Below are 22250 nucleotides of genomic sequence, written 5' to 3' on the forward strand. Positions count from 1 at the left end.
GCAGGTCCAGTATAAACACAAACTCACTTCCTTCACAAAAGCGCTGCTCCGCGAGGCGCAAGAAGTATGAATGTCCCGACTTCTGCAGAGTCCGTAAATACTGCACAGCCAATGCAGACAGCGGATTGACCATGTAGCGCCTTCAACTGCTTTTGAATAGTAATGTGCAACTTTACTGTATTTTTAAAGGTACAGCTTAAAAAATACATGCACACACACAAGCCTGTGTGTTTATGCAACTTTCAAAATTATTCCACAAATCTTATATCCCTCAAGACAATGTCAGGGATAGAACATGTACCACAAAAGTGTATTTTGAACTCAAATATCTAGGCACAACAGAGCAGGTGACTAGAGCCACTACCATACTCACAGGAAACAAGATCCCAGAAGAGTCCCCAATTTGTTACATTTCCCAGCAAGAAATCCAAATAATGTCTCAAAACAGAAGGGGTAACCAACAAAGAGTCACTAACAACCAAAACAAGTGGTTTTAGGAGGGTTTCTGAAAGACACTCATAGAGGGGTGGCAGGGTAGCCTAGTGGTTAGAGCATTGGACTAGTAACCGGAAGGTTGCCAGTTCAAACCGCTGAGCTGACATGGTACAAATCTGTCTTCTGCCCCTGAACAGGCAGTTAACCCACTGTTCCTAGGCCGTCATTGAAAATAAGAATTTGTTCTTAAATGCCTAGTTAAATAAAGGTTTAAAAAAAAGGGTGTTCACGAGCAACAACTGGAGCCTAAAAGACACACCATGAGTGCCCACTAAATTTGGCAAACAAAAGAAAAACCCCACACACTTATGGACAGGAAGAAAACCAAAAACAGGGAAGCTCAGATAAAGGCTTGTTTGTCTAGAAATCAAAATATGGAGCACCAACTGAATGTCTTAACCCTCCACATCGGTACTGGGCCAGCCAGTCTTAAATATCACCTTGGCCAGCACAGGTGAAACACCTTCCAACTAATGAGATGGACAAGCCAGCACAGATGTGACACATACTCACTAACGAAGTGACACCAATCAGTATGTCAACGTCAACCTCAAAACATAAATGGAAAAAACTAAACCTGTACACAGTTCTTATAATGAAATCAGTCAATTGAAATAAATTCATTAAATCAAATGTATTTATAGCCCTTTATACATCAGCTGATATCTCAAAGTGCTGTACAGAAACATTAGGCCTTAATCTATGGATTTCACATGACTGGGAATACAGATATGCATCTGTTGGTCACGGATACCTTTTTTTTTTAAAGGGGAGTGGATCAGAAAACCAGTCAGTATTTGGTGTGACCACCATTTGCCTAATGCTGCGTGACACATCTCCTTCGCATAGAGTTGATCTGGCTGTTGATTGTGTCCTGTGGAATGTTGTCCGACTCCTCTTCAATGGATCTGTGAAGTTGCTGGATATTGGCAGGAACTGGAACACACTGTACTACATGTCATTCCAAAGCCTCCCAAACATGCTCAATAGGTGACATGTCTAGTGAATATGCAGGCCATGGGACATTTTCAGCTTCCAGGACTTGTGTACAATAGATCCTTGCTACATGCATTAGTATGCTGAAACATGAGGTGATGGTGGTGGATGAATGGCACGACGATGGGCCTCAGGATCTCATCACGGTATATCTGTGCATTCAAATTTCCATTGATAAATTGTGTTTGTTGTCCACAGCTTATGTCTGCCCATACCACTGCTAGCATTGGGGCACTCTATTCACACTGCTCGCCCACACGAAACCTGTCATCTGCCCAGTACAGTTGAAACCGGGATTCACCCGTAAAGAGCACACTTCTCCAGCATGACAGTGGCCATCGAAGGTGAGCATTTGCCCAGTGAATTCGGTTACACCGCCAAATTGCAGTCCGGTCAGACCCTGGTGAGTACGACGAGCACACAGATGAGCTTCTCTGAAACGGTTTCTGACAGTTTGTGCAGAAATGACTTGGTTGTGCAAACCCATTTTCATCAGCTGTCCGGGTGAGTGGTCACAGACGATCCCGCAGGTGAAGAAGCCGGATGTTGAGGTCCTGGGTTGGTGTGGTTACACATGATCTGCGGTTGTGAGGCCGGTTAGACATACAGCCAAATTCTCTAAAATGACATTGGAGGCAGCTTATGGTAGAGAAATTAACATTAAATTCTCAGGCAACAGCTCTGGTGGACATTCCTGCAGTCAGTATGCCAATTGCACGTTCTTCCTCAAAACTTGAGACATCTGTGGCATTGTGTTGTGTGACAAAACTGCACATTTTAGTGGCCTGTGTAATGATCATGCTGTTTAATCAGCTTCTTGATATCCCACACCTGTCAGGTGGATGGATTATCTTGGCAATGTACAAATGTGTGCTCCAAATGTGAGAGAAATAAGCTTTTGTCATATGGAATATTTCTGGGATCTTTTATTTAGGCTCATGAAAAATGGGACAAACACTTGTTTGAGGGAGTGACTTACGTCACACTAAAAGCCCTTATTGCTTTAAAGGTTTTATTCAGTCTCCCCATGATCTTCAGTGATTAACATGAACAAGCCTGTCAGATGGACTTTGCTGTCAGTATTACTGGAGAAGTTATAAAAGCGAAGAGTTCATACTCCATTTCCCATCATGAGCTGTAGAAGACTGCAATAACCATGAATTGGGGCAAAGGAAAGCATGGTTGAGTTGACTCGCAGATAGTGGCACCTATACAACACATCCCAAAAACTTTGTCCAAGACCAGATTAAGGTGCTGTTCAGAGCAAAGGTTCAAACTAAAAAGAATTAAGGTACAGATGGAATGTTACATTATCTCAACTGTTTCTGCAAACTATGTAGAAATTTGAACAACCAATTCTCTGGATTGTCTCGGCTGCTTGATATTCAGTGAGTTGTATGAAATGCAACACTGCTGAAACAAATGTAGATCCATTAGTCGATTTGTAATCACATTTATTAAATGACAAAACAAAAGGGACTTTGTTTTAAAAAAAACAAAGACATATGCATAACTTCATTACTACACAAGTCAGCTGTTGGTAACTTCAACTGCTTCACAGCAGTAGACTCATGGTGGAGTACTGTGAAATGAATTATTCAGTATGTATTTAACATAACTTGATCTCTCATGGCAATACTGTACTGTATGAAAGGATCTTACACAGAAGACACCTTTTTTCCAGTCACTTATACCCTATACATCGAAGAAGTTAAGATTTGTCTACCACACTGAAACAATAAATGCACAAATTCGTACAAAATTAAGTGACTGTAAAAAAAATACACGCAACAGGCCCCAGGGAAGCCTAGGAGTTTCCTAACATGGCAAGCCCAGGGTCAGTCTCCGATTCTGGGCAGGCCTCCAGTCGAGCGAGCCTGTTCTGCTCCAAGGCGATGGCCTCCGCTGAGTGTTTACATTTCTCTGATCCACACTGGCAGGTGAAGTATTTACTCTTTATGTCCCAGAAGCGGTCTCCATAATCAAACCTGTTTACACAGAAAGAGCATTGATACAATTCTCAGCCTGGAATTACAATGCATGTTAATATCACAATCCTAGTGGAATAAACAATATACTCAGGCAATTTTATTTCTGGTGCAAGAGAAGTGATACACGAAATAGATGCTACGGTTACTGAAAAAGTGGTGCCAAATCATGTTTCAACTTTCCTAAGGCAGTATCAAAGTCACTCCACTGGGCTTCCATTTTGTGTCTGGCGCTCAGATCTACAGTGTGTGTGCGGTGCAGCCTCTCACCCTAGCTCCTGTCCTGTGAGGATGTCTCTGGAACTGAAGAAAGCGATGCGAGGGAAGCGCAGGTCCTGGTGTAGCATGAATACACGCACAGGGATGATGTTAGGGTCGCACAGGTGGTTTATGAAGCGGCTGATGTTACCGTAGTAACGGGCATCGATGCAGTACACCTCCCCATCCTTTAGATGGAAGGAGAGAGAGATGTATTAAGGTGCATAGGAATATCAGTGTAGTCCATTTTTTTAAACTTCTGTGTCTAAATGGCGGTAAAGTCCACACCGGTTGTATTTGGCGCATGTGACAAATCAAATTTGAAATATTTTATCGTTTATGTGTAATCCTATGAGAGAAAAAACAGATGAGGTACCTTATTGTCCAGGTCAAAGAGGTAGGAGTCATCTTCTCTTACATCTGCCTCTGCATCAGAGATCAGTTCTCCAACATATCTGTGTGGAGAGAAATGTTACTTACATTAACAAGCCAATCAATTAATTGACAAACTGTCAAAACATTAAATTAGCCAATCATACTGTTGGAGCCAAAATCCAATTTTCTTTGTGCTATATTTATTGTTTTGCTCCATTTAGAAACATATTTTTGAATATAAGTATACATATTGCATTATAAATTAATGAGTATGGTTGATGAACATGTTTTTTTGGTTTTCATGGGTATTTAAAAGCATTATGGAGCCTTTTTCCCTTTCATGTTCCCCTTCCCTTTACCTATTTAGGTTTTTGGCAGTAGGAGTCAACTTGGCCTCACGTATGGCAGTACTTACAGTTTTTTGACTGCTACGCAAATAGTTGGAACTAAGAAAGCTGTTATTAGTCTATACTTTGTGTTTACCGTTTAAATCTGATCAATTTGACCATCGATGGAATATAGCCTATGAAATTACCTTTGTATGGAAAATAAAATGTATGCTCGTTTTTACACTATCGGAGCATACCTGTGGCCTCAAGGCAAGTTTGGAATTGGATTACGAATTACCTTTATACACACACATTTTCTTTGAATAACCAAATGCACACGCTTACTCGCAGATGAAGCTGCCTTGGGGAATGTCCTGTAGAGCCCGTACTCCCCATCCCATCTTCTCTGTCCGGTACAACTGTAGACGCACCCTAAGAGTGAGAGAACGTATACAAGTGATATTGTACCAGGACACAGACCAGAGTAAGATTAGCATTTTAGTCATTTAGCAAACGCCGTTATCCAGAGTGGCTTACAGTAGTGAGTGCATACATATTTCTTACCCCCGTGGGAATCAAACACACAACCCTAGCATTGCAAGCACCATGCTCTACCTACTGAGCCACACGGGACAATGTAAGATGTCAAAAACACCACCGTCATAAAGACTGACAAGATAAATCAAAGTATGTGTTTGAGTAAGAGATGAGGGTACAGTCATAGATACAGTGCCTTCAGTATTCATACCCCTGGACTTATTCCACATTTTGCTGTGCTACAGACTGAATTCAAAACTTATTAAATTGATTTCTAACCCATCAACACCCCATAATGACAGTGAAAATACGGTTTTAGAAATTGTAGCAAATTCATTCAATTATATACAGAAATATCTTGTTTATATACAGTACCAGTCAAAGTTGACACCTACTCCATTCAAGGGTTTTTCTTTATTTGTATCATTTTCTACATTGTAGAATAATAGTGAAGACGCATGAAATAACACATGGAATCATGTAACCAAAAAATATATATTTTATGAGATTCTTCAAAGTAGCCACCTTGATGACAGCTTTTCACACGCTTGGCATTCTCTCAACCAGCTTCATGAGGTAGTCCCATGGAATGCATTTCAATTAACAGGTGCGCCTTCTTAACTGGCTAAAAATCGTACCCATTTGAAACTGCCGATTTCTCAGGCCCAGAAACTAGAATATGCAAAAAATTGTCAGATTAGGATAGAAATCACTCTAAAGTTTCCAAAACTATCAAAATATTGTCTGTGAGTATAACAGATCTGATATTGCAGGCGAAAACCTGAGGAAAATCAAACCCGCAAGTGCTGCTTTTCCCGAAAGCTCTCTGTTCCATTGGGATGCCTTGCCTCCATTTAAAGGGATATCAACCAGATTCCTTTTCCTACGGCTTCCCCAAGGCGTCAAGTCTTTAGACAGTTTCAGGCTTTTATTTTGAAAAAATGAGCGAGAAAGATAACATTGCGTCAGTGGATAGCTGGGTGTTCGCAGAGTTTTGCTTGTGCAACAGAGTGGGGCACCCATTGTCTCTCCCACTCCTATTGAAAAAGTGACAGTCCCGGTTGATATATTATCGAGTATATATTTTCAAAACAACCTGAGGATTATAAAAAACGTTTGACATGTTTCTGTGGACATTACGGATTCTATTTGGAATTTTCATCTGCGATGTCGTGACCGCTCGAGCCTGTGGATTTCTGAACATAACGCTCCAAACAAATGGAGGTATTTTGGATATAAAAATAATCTTTATGGAACAAAAGGAACATTTATTGTGTAACTGGGAGTCTCGAGCGCAAACATCTGAAGATCATCAAAGGTAAGCGATTGAATCTATTGCATTTCTGACTTTCGTGACGAATCTACTTGGCTGCTAGTGTTTAATATTTTGTCTACTGAGAGAGATGTTCTTACATAAACGCTTGTTATGCTTTCTCCGAAAAGCTGTATTGAAATCTGACACGCCAGGTGGATTAACAAGCTAAACTGTGTTTTGCTATATTGCACGAAAATTCAATATTTTTTGTAATTGAATTAGAATTTGGCGCGCTGCAATTCAGCGGGTGTTAAATGATCCCGCTAAAGGGATGGGCGCGTCAAGAAGTTAAAAGTACATTTGTGGAATTTCTTTCCTTAATGCGTTTGAGCAAATCAGTTGTGTTGTGACAAGGGGGGTGGGTATACAGAAGATAGTCCATATTATGGCAAGAAAAGCTCAAATAACCAAAGAAAAACTACAGCATCATTACTTTAAGACATGAAGGTCAGTCAATGTGGAGCATTAAGAACTTTGAACATTTCTTCAAGTGCAGTCGCAAAAACCATCATGTGCTGTGATGAAACTGGCTCTCATGAGGACCGCCAGAGGAAAGAAAGACCCAGAGTTACCTCTGCTCCAGAGGATAAATTCATTAGCGTTAACTGCACCTCAGATTGCAGCCCAAATAAATGCTTCAGAGTTCAAGTAACAGACACCTCTCAACAACTGTTCAGAGGGGGCTGCATGAATCAGGCCTTCATGGTCAAATTGCTGAAAAGAAACCACCACCAAAGGACACCAATAAGAAGAAGAGACTTGCTTGGGCCAAGAAACATGAGCAATGGACATTAGACTGGTGGAAACCACTCCCCATCTAACTTAACAGAGCTTGAGAAAATCTGCAAGGAACATTGGGAGAAAAACCCCAAATCCAGATGTGTAACGCTGATAGACATATACAAGGACACTCTCAAAGCTGTAATCACAGCCAAATGTGCTTCTACAATGTATTGACTCAGGGGTAGTAATACTTATGTGAATGAGATTTCAGGATACAATTTCCCCCCCCAAAATTGCAAAACTTTCTAAAATCATGTTTTCACCTTGTCATTATGGGTAGTGTGTAGATGGTGAGAATAAAAAAAATAAAAAAATGGTTTTACCCACTTTGAATTCAGGCTGTAACAACAAAATGTGGAATAAGTCATGGGGTATGAATACTTTCGGGAAGGCACTGTATATATATACACAATAGTGTTCTAATTTAATTTCAATATGTACAGTCGTGTAGTAACACAGCTCTTACTTGATCCCCGCCTGCACCACTCTGTTCTTGCAGGTGCGGTAGCAGGAGCACGCCAGGTTACACTCAAATATGAGAGGCGGTTCGATCTTATTGAACTCCTGGAGCAACCGGTGGTCCTGGTAAACACAGAAAACAAATGTAATCCCCCAAGAAAGATGCTGCGTCCCCCTTGGGTCAATTGTACATTTGTACAAGTGTACATTGGTACATTTATAAATACCGGATCTCTTACGTCAGACGCAACATTCGTCAAAACAGAACCATCACCCTCTCAGAAGCTTGTCTGGTGCATAAAACCCGCGAATTCAGACAAAGAAAAAGGTGTAATGGGCTCGTGCTCAAATGTCAAAGCTTACTTCATTCTTTTTATTTTATTATTATTTTCTCTGCATCAGGGATAGCGTACACAGACGTTTCGGCTTTACAGCCTTCTTCAGTGTGTAAATACAATTATTTTAATTTAAAACAGCATTTGTCAAGAACAACCAATGAGCAGCAGGTGCTTTAAATCAGGGTTGCCACTCATCTGACAATCAGAGAAGTGGCTTTTCTACCGGTATACAAATTAATCAAAGAAACACATATTTATAGGGTATATGAGCGGGTACAAGGACAACTCACGAATCAACTGCGCCAGGTGTCTGCTCCCCTGAATACATCATATCAATTCATGAGACAGCCCACCACAAAAGACATCAGGCACAGCCGCTCATAAATATGTTGGGCCAACTCAAACGTTACGCAAAATCTGATATACAAGAACACTGTCCATAACAGTTTAAATGTAGCTTATAGGAGGGAGGTGAAATCTAATTCTTCGTTTAAACCGTGTGGAGAAACAGAATTTAATTTATATATATATATATATATATATATATATCCACATGGCTTCTCTTTGGAGTAATTTGTTGTCATAAATCACCTCTACATGGTGGACAAACATTTTAGATCACGACGCAACGCAATTATGTATCTCGCAATTGGCGAGGTGATATCTAGACGTCTAATAGTGGATTTATGTTCTATGGTGTACTTTCAAGGCACGATGTTTGTCCAAAATAAATATTTTTGCAAGAACACTAACATATAAATAACTCCTTTAGTAGTGCAAGTTATACATGACTATGTTTCCTTATGGTGCTTACAAGAGGGACATGATCTAACGGGGAAGCAACCTTTTAGGAAGGCCCCTTTTCTCTCTCTGACCACATCGGATTTAACATGTTTGATAGATTTCTTGATCGTTTTGTAGGTGAATAAATGTGGATTCTGGAAGTACGAATTTAAAGAGGAGTCTGATAATATAGTCCAATGTTCATTCTCAATATACTTGATGCCATTACAGCTATCATTGAAAGTAAGTATATAGTTTACAGAAAACTGTTTATTCCGTTTTTGTTAGGATTTATTAAGAAACTGGATTCTGTTCAAGTTTAACTTTTTTTTTAAGCCAGGTATCATCAAGTGAAAACTCAAGGAGAGAATTTAATTGTTAATGATATTCTTCCTGTGTCACAGTTGGATTACTGGTAAACCTCATCTTAGGGGGAAGAGGCTGTAAACCCGAAACATCTGTGTACGTCATGCAGTGAAAATCCTTTATTTTATCAAATACAGTAACAGTCAAAAGTTTGGACACTTCATTCTAGGGATTTTATTTTTACTATGAAATAACACATGGAATCATGTAGTAATAATTTTTTTTTAAAGGGTTAATTAATTTATTTTATTTTATTTGAGATTTTCATGTAGCCTGCCTTGAACACAGCTTTGCACACTCTTAGCATTCTCTAAACCAGCTTCACCTGGAATGCTTTTCCAAAGCCTTGAAGGAGTTGCTGAGCACTTGTTAGCTGCTTTTCCATCACTCCGCGGCCCAACTCATGCCAAACCATCTCAATTGGGTTAAGGTCAAGAGATTGTGGAGACCAGGTCATCTGATGCATGACTCAATCCCTCTCCTTCTTGGTCAAATTGCCCTTAGACAGCCTGGAGGTGTGTTGGGTCATTGTCCTGTTGAAAAATTAATTATAATCCCACTAAGCCCAAACCAGATGGAATGGCGTATCACTGAAGAATGCTGGGGTAGCCATACTGGTTAAGTGTGCCTTGAATTCTAAATAAATCACTGACAGTGTCACCATCAAAGCACCCCCACCCTCACACCACCTCCTGCATGCATCAGGGTGGGAACCACATGCGGAGATCAATACGTTCACCTACTATGTCTTACAAAGACACGTGTTTGGAACCCAAAATCTATAATTTGGACTCATCAGACCAAAAGGACAAATTTCCAGCGGTCTAATGACCGTTGCTCGTGTTTCTTGGCACAATCAACTTTCTTCTTATTGGTGTCCCTTAGTAGTAGTTTCTTTCATTAATTTGAACATGAATGCAAGATTCACAGAGTCTCCCCTGAACAGTTGATGTTGAGATGTGTCTGTTACTTGAACTCTGTAAACCATTTATTTGGGCTGCAAATTCTGAGGCTGGTAACTCTAATGAACTTATCCCCTGCAGCAGAGGTAACTCTGGGTCTTTCATTCCTGTGGCGGTCCTCATGAGAGCCAGTTTTATCATAGCACTTGATGTTTTTTGCGAAGGCACTTGAAGAAACTTTCAAAGTTCTTAATTTTCCATATTGACTGACCTTCATGGCTTAAAGTAATGGACTGTCGTTTCTCTATGCTTATTTGAGCTGTTCTTGCCATAATATGGACTTGGTATTTTACCAAATAGGGCCATCTTCTGTATACCAGCCCTACCATGTCACAACACAACTGATTTGCTCAAACGCATTAAGGAAATACATTTCACAAATGTACTTTTAACAAGGCACACCTGTTAATTGAAATGCATTCCAGGTGACTACCTCATGAAGCTGGTTGAGAGAATGCCAAGAGTGTGCAAAGCTGTCAAGGCAAAGGGTGGCTACTTTGAAGAATCTCAAATCTCAAATATTTGTTTATCACTTTTTGGGTTAGTACATGAGTCCATGTGTATTTTCATTTAAGTCCTCACTATTATTCTTCTTCAATGTAGAAAATAGTAAAAAGAAAATAAAAACCCTGGAATGAGTAGGTGTGTCCAGACATGACTGGTACTGTAATTAAGTAAGCTTTATGCAACATTTTCTCAGACGTTTCATCCACCCAAGTTGTCAAAATTGGGCCAGTGAAGTCTGAGGTATCACATGGGTTAGCTAGACTCATATCCCTGAGCATGCGTGACAAATTTCAGCACTCTGATTAAAAAGATCAAGAGAAATAAACATGTGCCTGTTATAGCACCCCCGTGTGGCCCGATATGAATGTTCTTGCATATGTTGAGTCTTGACAGTGTTCACATCATGTGTAACCAAATTGTTACAATATGAATATCCTTGACTGACTTATATGCATTTGTGTGCAAGATCACGCCCACGTGAATGTTTATTGGTCAATAGCAGCCATGTTGTTTTAGGTACTTGTCTGGAAAATATTGCTTTGTCCATAGATGCCACATATCAAGTTTTGTGCAGATCAGTCAGGGGTGAGGGCGTGACCCTTTCAATGTTACCATTTTCAATCTATGGTTATTGCGCCACCATCTGGCCAATCAGTGTAATTTGGTAAAGTCTGGATCTCTATGGCAAGACTCATCATTCACCCAAGTTGTCAAAATAGGGCCATTGCCGTCTGAGATATCGTGTGTGACGAACGTACAAACGGATAGACGGAGACAGATCCACAGTCCCCTCCCCAATTTCATCATAGGTGACAAAAAAGGGGACATACACAGTTTGTTACACTTTATTTGGAAAGTCCATCACAAATAATCTGTTTAACAAACTATCCACAGTTCAATAAGATGATAATATGTACAATTTGGAGAAGCAAGCTCTCTGAAAACCCAGGATTTTTACAAGGTTCCAGATTTTGTTTCCTTATTCAAATATATTTAAAAAACGACAACATTTACAGCTAGAATGGCTGAATACTTTAAAATCCAAATAAAGTGGGATGTAAAATAAATAATGTGTCACTAACCTTGTCGTACCAGCAGCGGATACTGAGCTGTCCACACAGACAGTTGCTGGAGGAGCAGTCATCTGTGCAGCTGCAGTGCTGAGGGACAGATACAGACACAGGTTTGTAGAAAGGGAAAACACATGCCTGATCAATGATAATAAGTATCATAGTATGGATCATCAAAGTGTGCGGTGTTACCATATGTATGTACCTGTAAGTGCGTGATGTTGCGGTCGATGTTCATGGCTGAAGTCTCACAGTTCTCGGAGACGTACTTGTAGTCTGAGGGACATCCCTCATCATCCACTGCGTTCACACAGGGGATAGGCACGTTCTCATACCCCTGGGCTACGTCACTGCTGATGATCTTCTCTGTACGAAGCATGCGATTGGCTATCCCTCTCCGCAGCTTCCGGTTTATCTGGAGTGACACCCAGACGGGCGAATCGGAACGCGCCAGAGAAAGAGGAGTGTCCCCCTCCCTGTTCATGATGTCAATGTCTGCCCCCCTAGAGAGGAAAAGCCTGTAGAGAGAAGGAGGTAAGCAATCAAAACAAACAAAGGTGCTAAAGTTGCCCTTAAACACAGATCTAGGATCAGATTAGGGTCTGGGGAGGGTAATCTCAGGGGGGTGTAAAATGCTCCACTGGCTTCAGATTAGCATCTACAGACAAATTCCTTCTATTCCAAACTGAGACACTATAGGAGTGACCGATGGATGCAATTGACAGGCCATAGGGCTACTCACGTGACACACTCGAGGAAGCCCTCCCTGGAAGCAATGTGTAGGGGAGTGTCCCCGTGCATATTGACAGAGGACAGCTGGCAGCCAGCATTCAGCACCATCTCTGCTATCTCCACACAGCCTGCGAAGGACGCCCAGTGGAGACACACATTCATCTCCTAATTGAGAGAGGAGAGATTTTTATCATCCCAGGGGGACTTCAATCACAAATTAATGGACATAAAATATATAGAAGAATTGAGTCATAACCAAAATGACCCACACCATTAAATAAAGAAGCAAATGTTGTCGTTTCAAGGATTTGTGCCTATAAATCCTACATACCTTCCTTCAAAATCAGTTTGCCATTGTATGCCAATATGTTGTTATACCAGGACAGAAAGACTAACCTTGTCCTTGAGGGTGACGTCAGCTCCCCTGTTAAGCAGTGCTCTGATGACATTGATGTGCTTATGCTCTGCAGCCCAGATGATAGAAGTCCAGCCTCCACTATCCTGAAAGGGGGATACAGCACATTGACAGAGGGTTAGGGGACTGGACTATACAATAGTACTCAAGCCAATACAGCCAAACAAGTGCTATGGTTCAGTACATTACATGGAACTGGTAGATTAAACATACAGATTTATTCTGCTGGTAACAGTTAACTCAGTCTATTGACTAATTAAGAACTACAGGTACCTAACACTACCAAGTGACACATGATACAGTATCTGTTATTGAGTAAATTGAATGATTACTATACCTACAAAGGAAGAAGTTAGTGCTACGCAAAATAAAGGAGTACTACAGTGCAGAGACAAACATAACATACAGTTTGAAATTAGATACAAATTCTGGCATATGTAAAAAATAATTAAATTAAGATATATATTTTTAAAGTTCATATCAAATAAAGATAATCATATTATCAACTGTGCATGAAGTCTGAATCGAGAAATATATATTTTTTTTAATTCTCAGAACACAAGACAACGTGGTCAATGAACATGACAAAGAGTGACAGACTGATAAAACACACACTGACTTGTTGGTTGTTGCCACCCTGTCTAGAGCCCAAGAGTGTTCCTCTCTCGCTCTTCCCCACCTGTGCGTTGATGTCCACCTGTCCCGTCTCCAACAAAAGGGTGACAATGTCCAGACTTCCCAGTTTGGCTGCGTGGTGGAGACCAGTGTAGCCATCTTCCTCCTGGAGAGAAGAGGGGGAGAAGAGAGGAAAAACAGATGGAAACAGTGAGGAAAGGGAGATGGAAAGAGAATGGAAAAAAACAATAGTTTGGGAGAAGGAAGACAATAGGAGAGGTGGACAAAGACATTTTTATTTTAATATTGGTCAGAAGTGGATAACTTGATTGCAATCAAGATTGTATTAACAAACCGCCTACAGGTCCAAGCTACAATTAGTCTAGAATAGATTCTCCTGTTGACTTCTGAGATGACTCAAGGTGATTATCAAGTTCTTTCAGGTTTAAGTCCTTTACGGCTCATGTTATTCGAGCCACTACTAATGTTAGTGGGTCGGCTTTGGTATAGGGGCTGTTTACCAGACACTCACAGTGTGATAGACGCAGGCTCCACTCTGGACCAGGTACCTGGTCACTTCCACATGGTTGTTGACGATGGCCTCCAGGAGAGGGGTCCTCATGGATTTGTCTTGGACGTCCAGTTTCGCGCCTGCCTGTAAATAGACGAGACGTTTATTTGAGCACTCTGGTGAATAAGAACTGTATGAGACACTCTGATCCATATTTGGGTGAATAAGTGTAAAGGAGTCACTTATCACTGACCATAACGATAAAAAGCAGGGTCGTATTCATTTGGGCACACCGTAGTAGAACGTTTGCAACAGAAAACTGCCTAATGAATTTCACGCAGTTGTAATTGAAGTGAAAAGATTGTTCACCTGCACCAGCATGTAGCAGACCTCCAGCAGGCCTCTCTGGGCTGCAACGTGGAGAGCACAGCGTCTGTTCTGGGATTCAGCCTGGTAGGCTGGGTCTATGCCCTCCACTGAACCAAACAGAGAGGACGTGGAGTGGAGGGGTTATTAGCAGCAGTAGGAGTCAATGTCATCTCATTCATTCACTTGCATACGACCCTGTATCACCGCCAGGTATGGCAACTGCTCCGCCAATAACCGTAAGGCTCTCCAGAGGGTAGTGAGGTCTGCACAACGCATCACCGGGGGCAAACTACCTGCCCTCCAGGACACCTACACCACCAGATGTCACAGGAAGGCCAAAAAGATCAAGGATAACAACCACCCGAGCCACTACCTTTTCACCCCGCTATCATCCAGAAGGCAAGGTCAGTACAGGTGCATCAAAGCAGGGACCGAGAGACTGAAAAACAGCTTCTACCTCAAGGCCATCAGATTGTTAAACAGCCATCACTAACATCGAGTGGCTGCTGCCTACCTACAGACTCAAATCTCTACCCACTTTAATAATTGGATGTAATAAATGTACCACTAGTCACTTTAAACAATGCCACTTTATATAATGTTTACATACCCTACATTACTCATCGCATATACTGTACTCTATACCATCTACTGCATCTTGCCTATGCCGTTCTGTACCATCACTCATTCATATATTTTTATGTACATATTCTTATTCATTCCTTTACACTTGTGTGTATAAGGTAGTTGTTGTGAAATTGTTAGATTACTTGTTAGATATTACTGCATGGTCGGAACTAGAAGCACAAGCATTTCGCTACACTCGCATTAACATCTGCTAACCATGTGTATGTGACAAATAAAATTTGACTTGTGTGAAAGAACTGTGGTAACATGAGTTTCCAGAACCGATGAAAGAGAGATGAGGAGAGCAAACCCCTTTAGACAAAATATGCAATCAAATCAGGAATGTCTATTTTACCTAACAGTAAAATAGGAACAGATTCCTTATGACACTTACTGAGCATGAGCAGAACTCGCTGCACCTCACCCTGCTTGGCAGCTGGATAGAGCTGGCGGGGGTGGAACCTCAGCTTCTTCCTCCTGACCAATCACAACCAATAAATCACCAAGTGAGAACAGCTCCTATGTTATGGCTGTCAGGACTCTGTAAAATGCATCTCTCCCACAGCTATTCCTTGGACTAACCACTGATCCAACACCATTAAATACATTTCCCCAATTCAGTCAGTTCAGAAAAGGGGAGGAAAGATGGATGTATTTTCAAAGCATCTAAACAGGGCTCAAGTGTAGCTGTAAATAATTCCCATCAATCATTGATTTGCAATAAAGAATTGTTATTCTAAAAGACAGACCATTATTAGTCTATTTCATTATTTTGTCTCACCTCTCAGTGTCCTGGGTGAGAATAGCCTTCTGCAGCGCTGCCCTACTGGGCCCAGGGGGAAGTGCACTGGGACAGATTGGCTTCCCATTGGGCAGACAGAGGAAGGGTCCCACACTGTCCACTCCCCCCTCCCCTGGGGGAGCTGCGTTGACAGGCCCGGCTGCCACAGCGGCTTGGGGGGGCTGCTGCTCCGGGTCCTTCTTTACCACCCCACGCATCCTCGCACTGATGGATAGAGAAGAGAAAGAGTGTGTAAAAAAAAAAAGACTGGGACAATTAGGGGGTGTGCGAATATCCATAATTTCCACATGAATAGTTATCAAATAATACAGAATCACAGACACAAGCTCAAATCAATCAATTATCCACAAATATGCAACAAGCAGAACAAAAGCACCCAATGATTGAAGTGCAGCGTAGAAGAAGAAAAAAAAAAATCATACTGCATCCTACACTTAGTCATATCCCACATCTTCATTTCCCGCTTTCTGTCTCCATCCTCACCTGATAGGGCCTTCTGGCCTCTTCCCGTTCTTCAGCGTCCCCGTGGAGGCCGCCAGGGAGAGGGCCGAGGGAATGGAGGGTGGGAGGGACGGTGTGGTGGTGGAGGAGGCGGAGGTGGTGACCACAGTGACCGCAGATGCTGAGGGGGGGATGGTGACCTCTTGGGCCTCCGAGGCATCCTCGCCACAGTGGGGGCAGAAGAGCATGCCCGTGCCCATGCCCCTGCCCCTCCCAGCCCCCAGCACTGTCACACAGCCCCGGTGGAAGCGGTGGGCGATGCGCTGGTCCGGACAGCACTCTAGGAAGGTGCCCTGGGAGATCAGTTAGGGAGGGGTGTGTGGGTTAAGGCCAGGTCAAACATATACTGTACATGCAGACTTATAATGCATCTCAAGTGTCTGCAGTGCCCTCTCCGTCTCCTCTCCATCTTTACAGATCTGAAAACACAAGCTAAGTTTGAAAAGAATATGGAGGATGTCTACTAGGAATTTTCTTTCACCTAACCAGTTCAGACAGTATGTGTGATTGTGGGGGTGGCACAAAACCTCACCGCGATACAGAAGTATCCACATCCAGGGCAGCAGTGATGTTTGACCATATGTGACCGATGGCTCTCGCACAGCACCATGAGGGAAACCCGACTGGACGGGCGCATGGTCTCCCCCTTCAGAATGATATTGGTACAGCCCACCAGCTGTGAAAGAGAGGGAGAGGGAAACATTTAAAGGGAAAGTAAGTATTGAAGAGTCATATGTTGATTCTAAATTAGATGAATCGCCTATATTCATTTAGCAGCGACTCCTAAAAATATGTAAAAAATAAGTAGACGATAATGGAGATAAATATTTTTTCATAAAGATCATCTTTGAGAATTAACAACCAACAGAATAAAAACTAAACCAACAGAGAAAATCTAAAATTCCAAAAAATTAACGGTATGGGGCCCCTGTAGATTTAAGTGAATAAAAAAAATGTTTGAGTCACTTAGATAGCATAAGAACACGGCATAAGCCATGTTAAAATGTGAAGAATTGCAGGATATTTGCTTAAAATCTGCAAATTCTCTTCACCCCATGGCAAAATTGCAGGATATTTGTTTTAAACTGCATTTTTTTTGTCTGTGCGGCCAAGAGCGCGGCCTCTAAAACGTCCAGTCAGAGACTGCACCAATACCAAACTCCCCCCACACTAACTTTGCCACCGCTGCTGAAAAGAATCCTAGGTGAAACACAGCTTCATGTAGGCAGCATGTGCACAGCCAGCCACACACACCTCTCCATTGACGCTCTCTGTGGCCATGCAGAGTCTGTTGGGCCGTCTGCTGGTGCCGTCTACGCGTGGTGCTTCCATCCTGCAGCTGCACAGAGGCAGCTCCTCCAGACGCTCTGTCTCCCCACCATCACTGCCTTCTACACAGGCATGCAGATAACATCATCAGTGTTATATGGTACTGTAGCAGATAATCAGTGCTATTCACTGAGAGCCATATCGTGGCTTTAGTTATGTTCGCAAATCATGTGTTCACAAGAAATCAATGGAAGATTTGTGTCAAAGTTACAGAAAGCATACGTCAAGCTAGGATTTGACCCAGAGAGTCCATGGATAAAGACATGCAGATTGTATATTGGGTGTGAACACCATCTACCCACCGTGGTGAGGTGAGCGTGTTAGGCTGTCTGCAGCCGCGATGTCCAGGGAGCCCAAGGCAACCTCTGTGTACTCGCGGGACCCACCTAGAGCAGATGCTGCCGACACTGCTGGGAGTTACAACAGAAAATAAATATTGACCAGCAATAGGGCACTGTGGTGATGATAGTGTCGGTGATAATACTATTTATACAAACTAATGAAGATCTCCCTGTCACCCGCCTCTTCCTGCCTCTACTCCTTCGACTCTCTCTCTCCCCTTTCCCCGCCCTGGGCGAGTCCATGGCGAATCACTGCTCACTTTGTTCCTCTGGCCCTGCCTCTGTGGGTCCGACTCAGAGCTCTGTAGACAAAGAGGGTTTGGTTGACCGGCAGAGAAACATTGCTTTGCCCAAATAGACATTATGTTCCAGCAAGGGAATCGAATGCAACACATGTTGCCTAAAACTGCCTGGTAAATTATTGTAACTACCAACACAGGACGGGTTCAACTACTCACATGATCTGTCATGTTACCAGACTCCTCTGCATCTCTTTCATGTAGCCTTTGCTCTATTCTACCATCTTCAGACTGCAAAAGGAACAAATGGAAAATATACATATGGAAAGAGAGCAGCAACAGTGTCCTTGTAACTATTTTAAATCGTGGCTATTCAGAATTAACTAACTGGTACACCAAGCAAAAAATATCTGAAAAATATATTTTCTGCAAAATGTGTATTGAGCCTCAGCATAGGCCAATAAATGAAATAAAATTGTTTGTCTGACTTAAAACTTTGATAGGTAAAGCGTCGCAAACTTCTCAACCAGCCGGTTGAGCTGCCCATTTAGAGTAAACAAATGTTGTATAGGAATTTGCATATACTTAAAAAAAAAATAAGATACATGAATTTACATTATGTCTGCTTCATTTACTTTTAATGGGCGATAGGCCCGGTTAAAATGGGGACTGATATAAAATATTAATAAATATCATACACGTGTCAAAATATTAACATTAAAATGAATGGAAATTAATGCATTTACAGTTCAAATGCTTTGAATATCAGTAAAATGACATGTACTGAATGATATTGTGAAACATACTGACGATAACAGGCAGACCGTGATTAATGATACGGATTTGAAATAAGTTGTGTATTTGCACAGACAAAAAAAATCCCAAAATATTTATCCAATTGTCCATTTGACTTCATAGGCAACTCACCACCTGGTAGAGCATATTTTTCAAGAGTTCCTAAAATTGTAAAACAAAATTTAAAAATGATTTGAATTACTTTTGTTTTAGATGTCAACAACATTTTACAATGTTGTAATTTTCCATTTTATATATCCATTTTATAATTAGTACAGAAAAATGTGTGATAAATAAGGTTCAGTTTTGCTCATGTTCACTTCCTGGTTTTCAACCATCTTTGAATGCGTGTTTAAACAAATATGGGATTTTGATAAAGAAAACTACATGACCATTTTACTAAATGGCATTGATCGAGATGATAAAACATGCCAAACTAAATTCATGTTTAATTTCATTTCAAAATTGGTTGAGCTGCCTGTTAAAGTGTATATACAAATGGGTTGTGGCCACAATAATCATATTTGTTCTGTGGTGAGTATATCAGTTACATTGATATTAGCCTCTGACCTTGCTGTCGGAATAGGCTGCATCCGTGTCGTCTCTTGCATAGGGGTTATAGAGAAGGAACTCGTCCTCATCTGCATCCTCCTCCAAATCCTCCAGCCAACTATCACGCCGTCTCGCAGCCTCGCGGAGTACACGATCTTCCTGAAATTCAAGTAAGAAAAACTAAACGTTAGGTCAGGGTCACTTCTTAATTAATATCAACATGAGACCTATTATAAGCAACTATTATTTCACAAAGCTATTAGAAAGCACTGACACATCCCTTCCCCGTCCTTACCTTCTGCTCTGTGCCTATAGCTCTCTCTGCCTTCTCAGGTGTACAGTCAAAACCTTGGCCCAACCTTCTCCTTTTTGCTGCCGCTGAGTAAAAGACACACAAGTAATGTGACATAATTCAAACTAAACAGTTAAGTAATCTTACAAACATTAAAAGGAAAGATTCACCCATTTAGAATTTTATAATGTGTGTGTGCATCTCTGAGCGACGTTCTATCGATTCCCAGAGGGAAAAAAAGTGGTGTACCAGCTATATTTCAGCCTGCTTGAATGGGGAATGGCTCAGAGACATGAAATTACCCCGGGAATCGATAGAACATCGCTCAGAGATGCACAAATAATTTAGAACATTCAAAATGGGCTAATCTTTCCTTTAATTCAGTCTAAATGTATGCAATATTTCAACACTGACCAGTATCACTGTCTGTCGTGAAGCTGGTCGTGGGGTCTGTGGGGTTGACTGGCACGATTGGAGACTCAATGCACCTCACCTGAAAGGCAAAAACTCTATGGATCAGATGGTCAGGAAGTGGTTAATGTGACAGGAATAGAAACCTTGAGTGGTAAAATACTCTTCTTGTCAACATACTAACTCAAACACAAGATATGCCCTTTTTGATTGATATCACAATATAATGGCTATTCTAAAGAATATAGTGCTTACCAGCCATCGTCTTAGGAGACTCACCTGTGTTGGGGGAGGTCTGTTCATGGTCTTGCGAGCACGGTGTATCTTTGCTGTCTGGGGAGACGAGGATGAGGGATGGGGAGAGGAGGATGAGCGATGGGGAGAGGAGGATGAGGGATGGGACGGGAGAGCTTTACTTCCAGGACCAAAAACACTCATCTTTGCTCTGCCAGGTGGAGAGGAAGTGGAGGAGAGTGAAGAGGATGTGGATGGAAGGGTCTTCGCTGCATGTCCTGTGAGTGGGGAATAAATGAAGGAATCATAGGTTAAACCAGATTATGAAAACTAAGGAAGAGAGAGAACTGACAATAAGATATAAACATGAAATCAATGTTTATTCAGTCTTGTAACCATGGACACTAGATAGATCAATCTTATACCTGCAAGGTTTCTGCTGGACACAGAAGAGGATGTTGTTGATAGTCGTTCGCTCTCCTCCCCGTTTTTCGAACCATCCCCCTGAATCTCCTGGAACAGCGACTGTGACAGCATTCCACCCATCGGCTCAGTATCCTCCGTAACCACTGCTGTGGCAGTACTTGCATCACCTAGGAAACATTCAAAGCCTCTGCATCAACATGCACAGCACAAACCTAATAAAAAGGTGTATATATTTGAAAATCTATAGTAGACAAATATTTACATCCATACCTTCATCTGGCTGGCTTGAGTCTTTCACTTTAGGTACGGTTTCCGATGCATCATTCTCAGAAAACTCCTAACATTGGGAAAATACATGAGCAGCACGAGGCACTCACTGGAATTAATTTGTTTTGTGCAACAGTTTCAGATCACATTACAAATAATATACTGGATAAATTAATACAACCGTAACAAGAGACATTTTAACATCCATAATGGCTGGAAGTGTCATCTCCTGAGGTAATGTTGAAATTATAGTGAGTGACACTGAAATGCACGCACGCATAGAAATTGAACTTTTCCTATTGTAACGTTGTGCACGAGCCAACTAGATAGCTACTGAAGTTTAAACATTTCAGTACCATTGAAAATGTTGGACACTCAATCTCCACAAAATGTACTGCCAAATGTAGGAATATTTGCTATAAATGTTTAATTGTGAACCTTTTCCTAAATCTTCCAGAGCCCTTTTCTACCTGTGTCTGGCAAGCTAGTTAGCTACGTTAATTGTTTACGGGGGCTGGCATCATACTAGCCGAATGCCAGAAACAAGACTATGCAAGCAAAACAACTTGCATTTCGTGTATGGATCTTCGATGTATTGAATAACTGACTAATTTTCAATCAATATAGCCGTTGTAAATTAGCTAGCTAGTAAAATAAAACGAACATTTCTTTACCTTGGTCATTTTCTCAGCTGCCGACATGTTTCCAATGAAATTAGACGTATTTGACGTGGTGCGTGTAAACGTGCATTCTCCGCCCCTTTCTTCGTTGGCCTTTCTCTCGTTTCCGGGTTGGGACATCTGGTTTTGTGCAATTCTATATCCGGTCTAAGGCGTATGTCCTTTTCGCAAACCAAAAATGTAGCGTATGTCTGTTCGAATTCGAGAGAAAAAACAGCCGTATCTAAAGCCGTTGAAGTCAATCGGGGTTGGGCTTGCTCGAATTGTGTTTCCACTTTCTCCAGAGTATTACTGATGTCAAATTGCTAACTAGAAATTGTAGAAAGTCATGTTGCTACAACTAGCTACCTATGCAGATTTTCACCCTCACCACGCTGCAACTAACGTTACCCCATATTCCCGATGTTAGCTAGCCAAATTGGCTAAATTCGTCGCTACGAAAGCTAACTAGCTTGATTCCTGGCATTGGCTACAAACTAGCAGGCTAACCAGACCACAGCTTTGAAAGGGTAACGTTAACTAGCTAGCTTTCGATCCCTGCTAGGTCACGT

At 41.6% G+C, this 22250-nt stretch overlaps 1 protein-coding gene across 5 annotated transcripts; it reads right to left on the reverse strand.

Annotated features, from left to right (window-relative positions):
• Positions 1-2928: 2928 nt before the first annotated feature.
• On the reverse strand, positions 2929-22250 carry LOC109903715 (histone-lysine N-methyltransferase EHMT2). 5 transcript variants are annotated; one of them, XM_031788546.1, is made up of 28 exons: positions 21694-22250; positions 21023-21089; positions 20752-20919; positions 20372-20604; positions 20096-20174; positions 19685-19767; positions 19408-19548; positions 18970-18999; positions 18262-18333; positions 17985-18105; positions 17765-17869; positions 17388-17524; positions 16666-16809; positions 16116-16426; positions 15612-15836; positions 15225-15307; positions 14204-14310; positions 13856-13978; positions 13328-13489; positions 12690-12794; positions 12304-12458; positions 11767-12079; positions 11574-11651; positions 7543-7658; positions 4787-4873; positions 4114-4192; positions 3750-3925; positions 2929-3479 (listed from the first exon to the last, which is right to left on the reverse strand). In XM_031788546.1, exons 1-28 carry the CDS (start codon positions 21817-21819, stop codon positions 3299-3301), a joined length of 3807 nt encoding a protein of 1268 aa, XP_031644406.1. In that variant the 5' UTR covers positions 21820-22250; the 3' UTR covers positions 2929-3298. The 5 variants fall into 5 exon arrangements, with proteins under 5 accessions (XP_031644406.1, XP_031644407.1, XP_031644408.1 ...); XM_031788547.1 differs by having other exon boundaries at positions 13388-13489; positions 21694-22214; XM_031788548.1 differs by lacking the exon at positions 21694-22250 and adding an exon at positions 21376-21649.

The sequence above is a fragment of the Oncorhynchus kisutch genome, linkage group LG14 (genome assembly GCF_002021735.2).
Source record: "Oncorhynchus kisutch isolate 150728-3 linkage group LG14, Okis_V2, whole genome shotgun sequence".
NCBI lineage: Eukaryota > Metazoa > Chordata > Actinopteri > Salmoniformes > Salmonidae > Oncorhynchus > Oncorhynchus kisutch.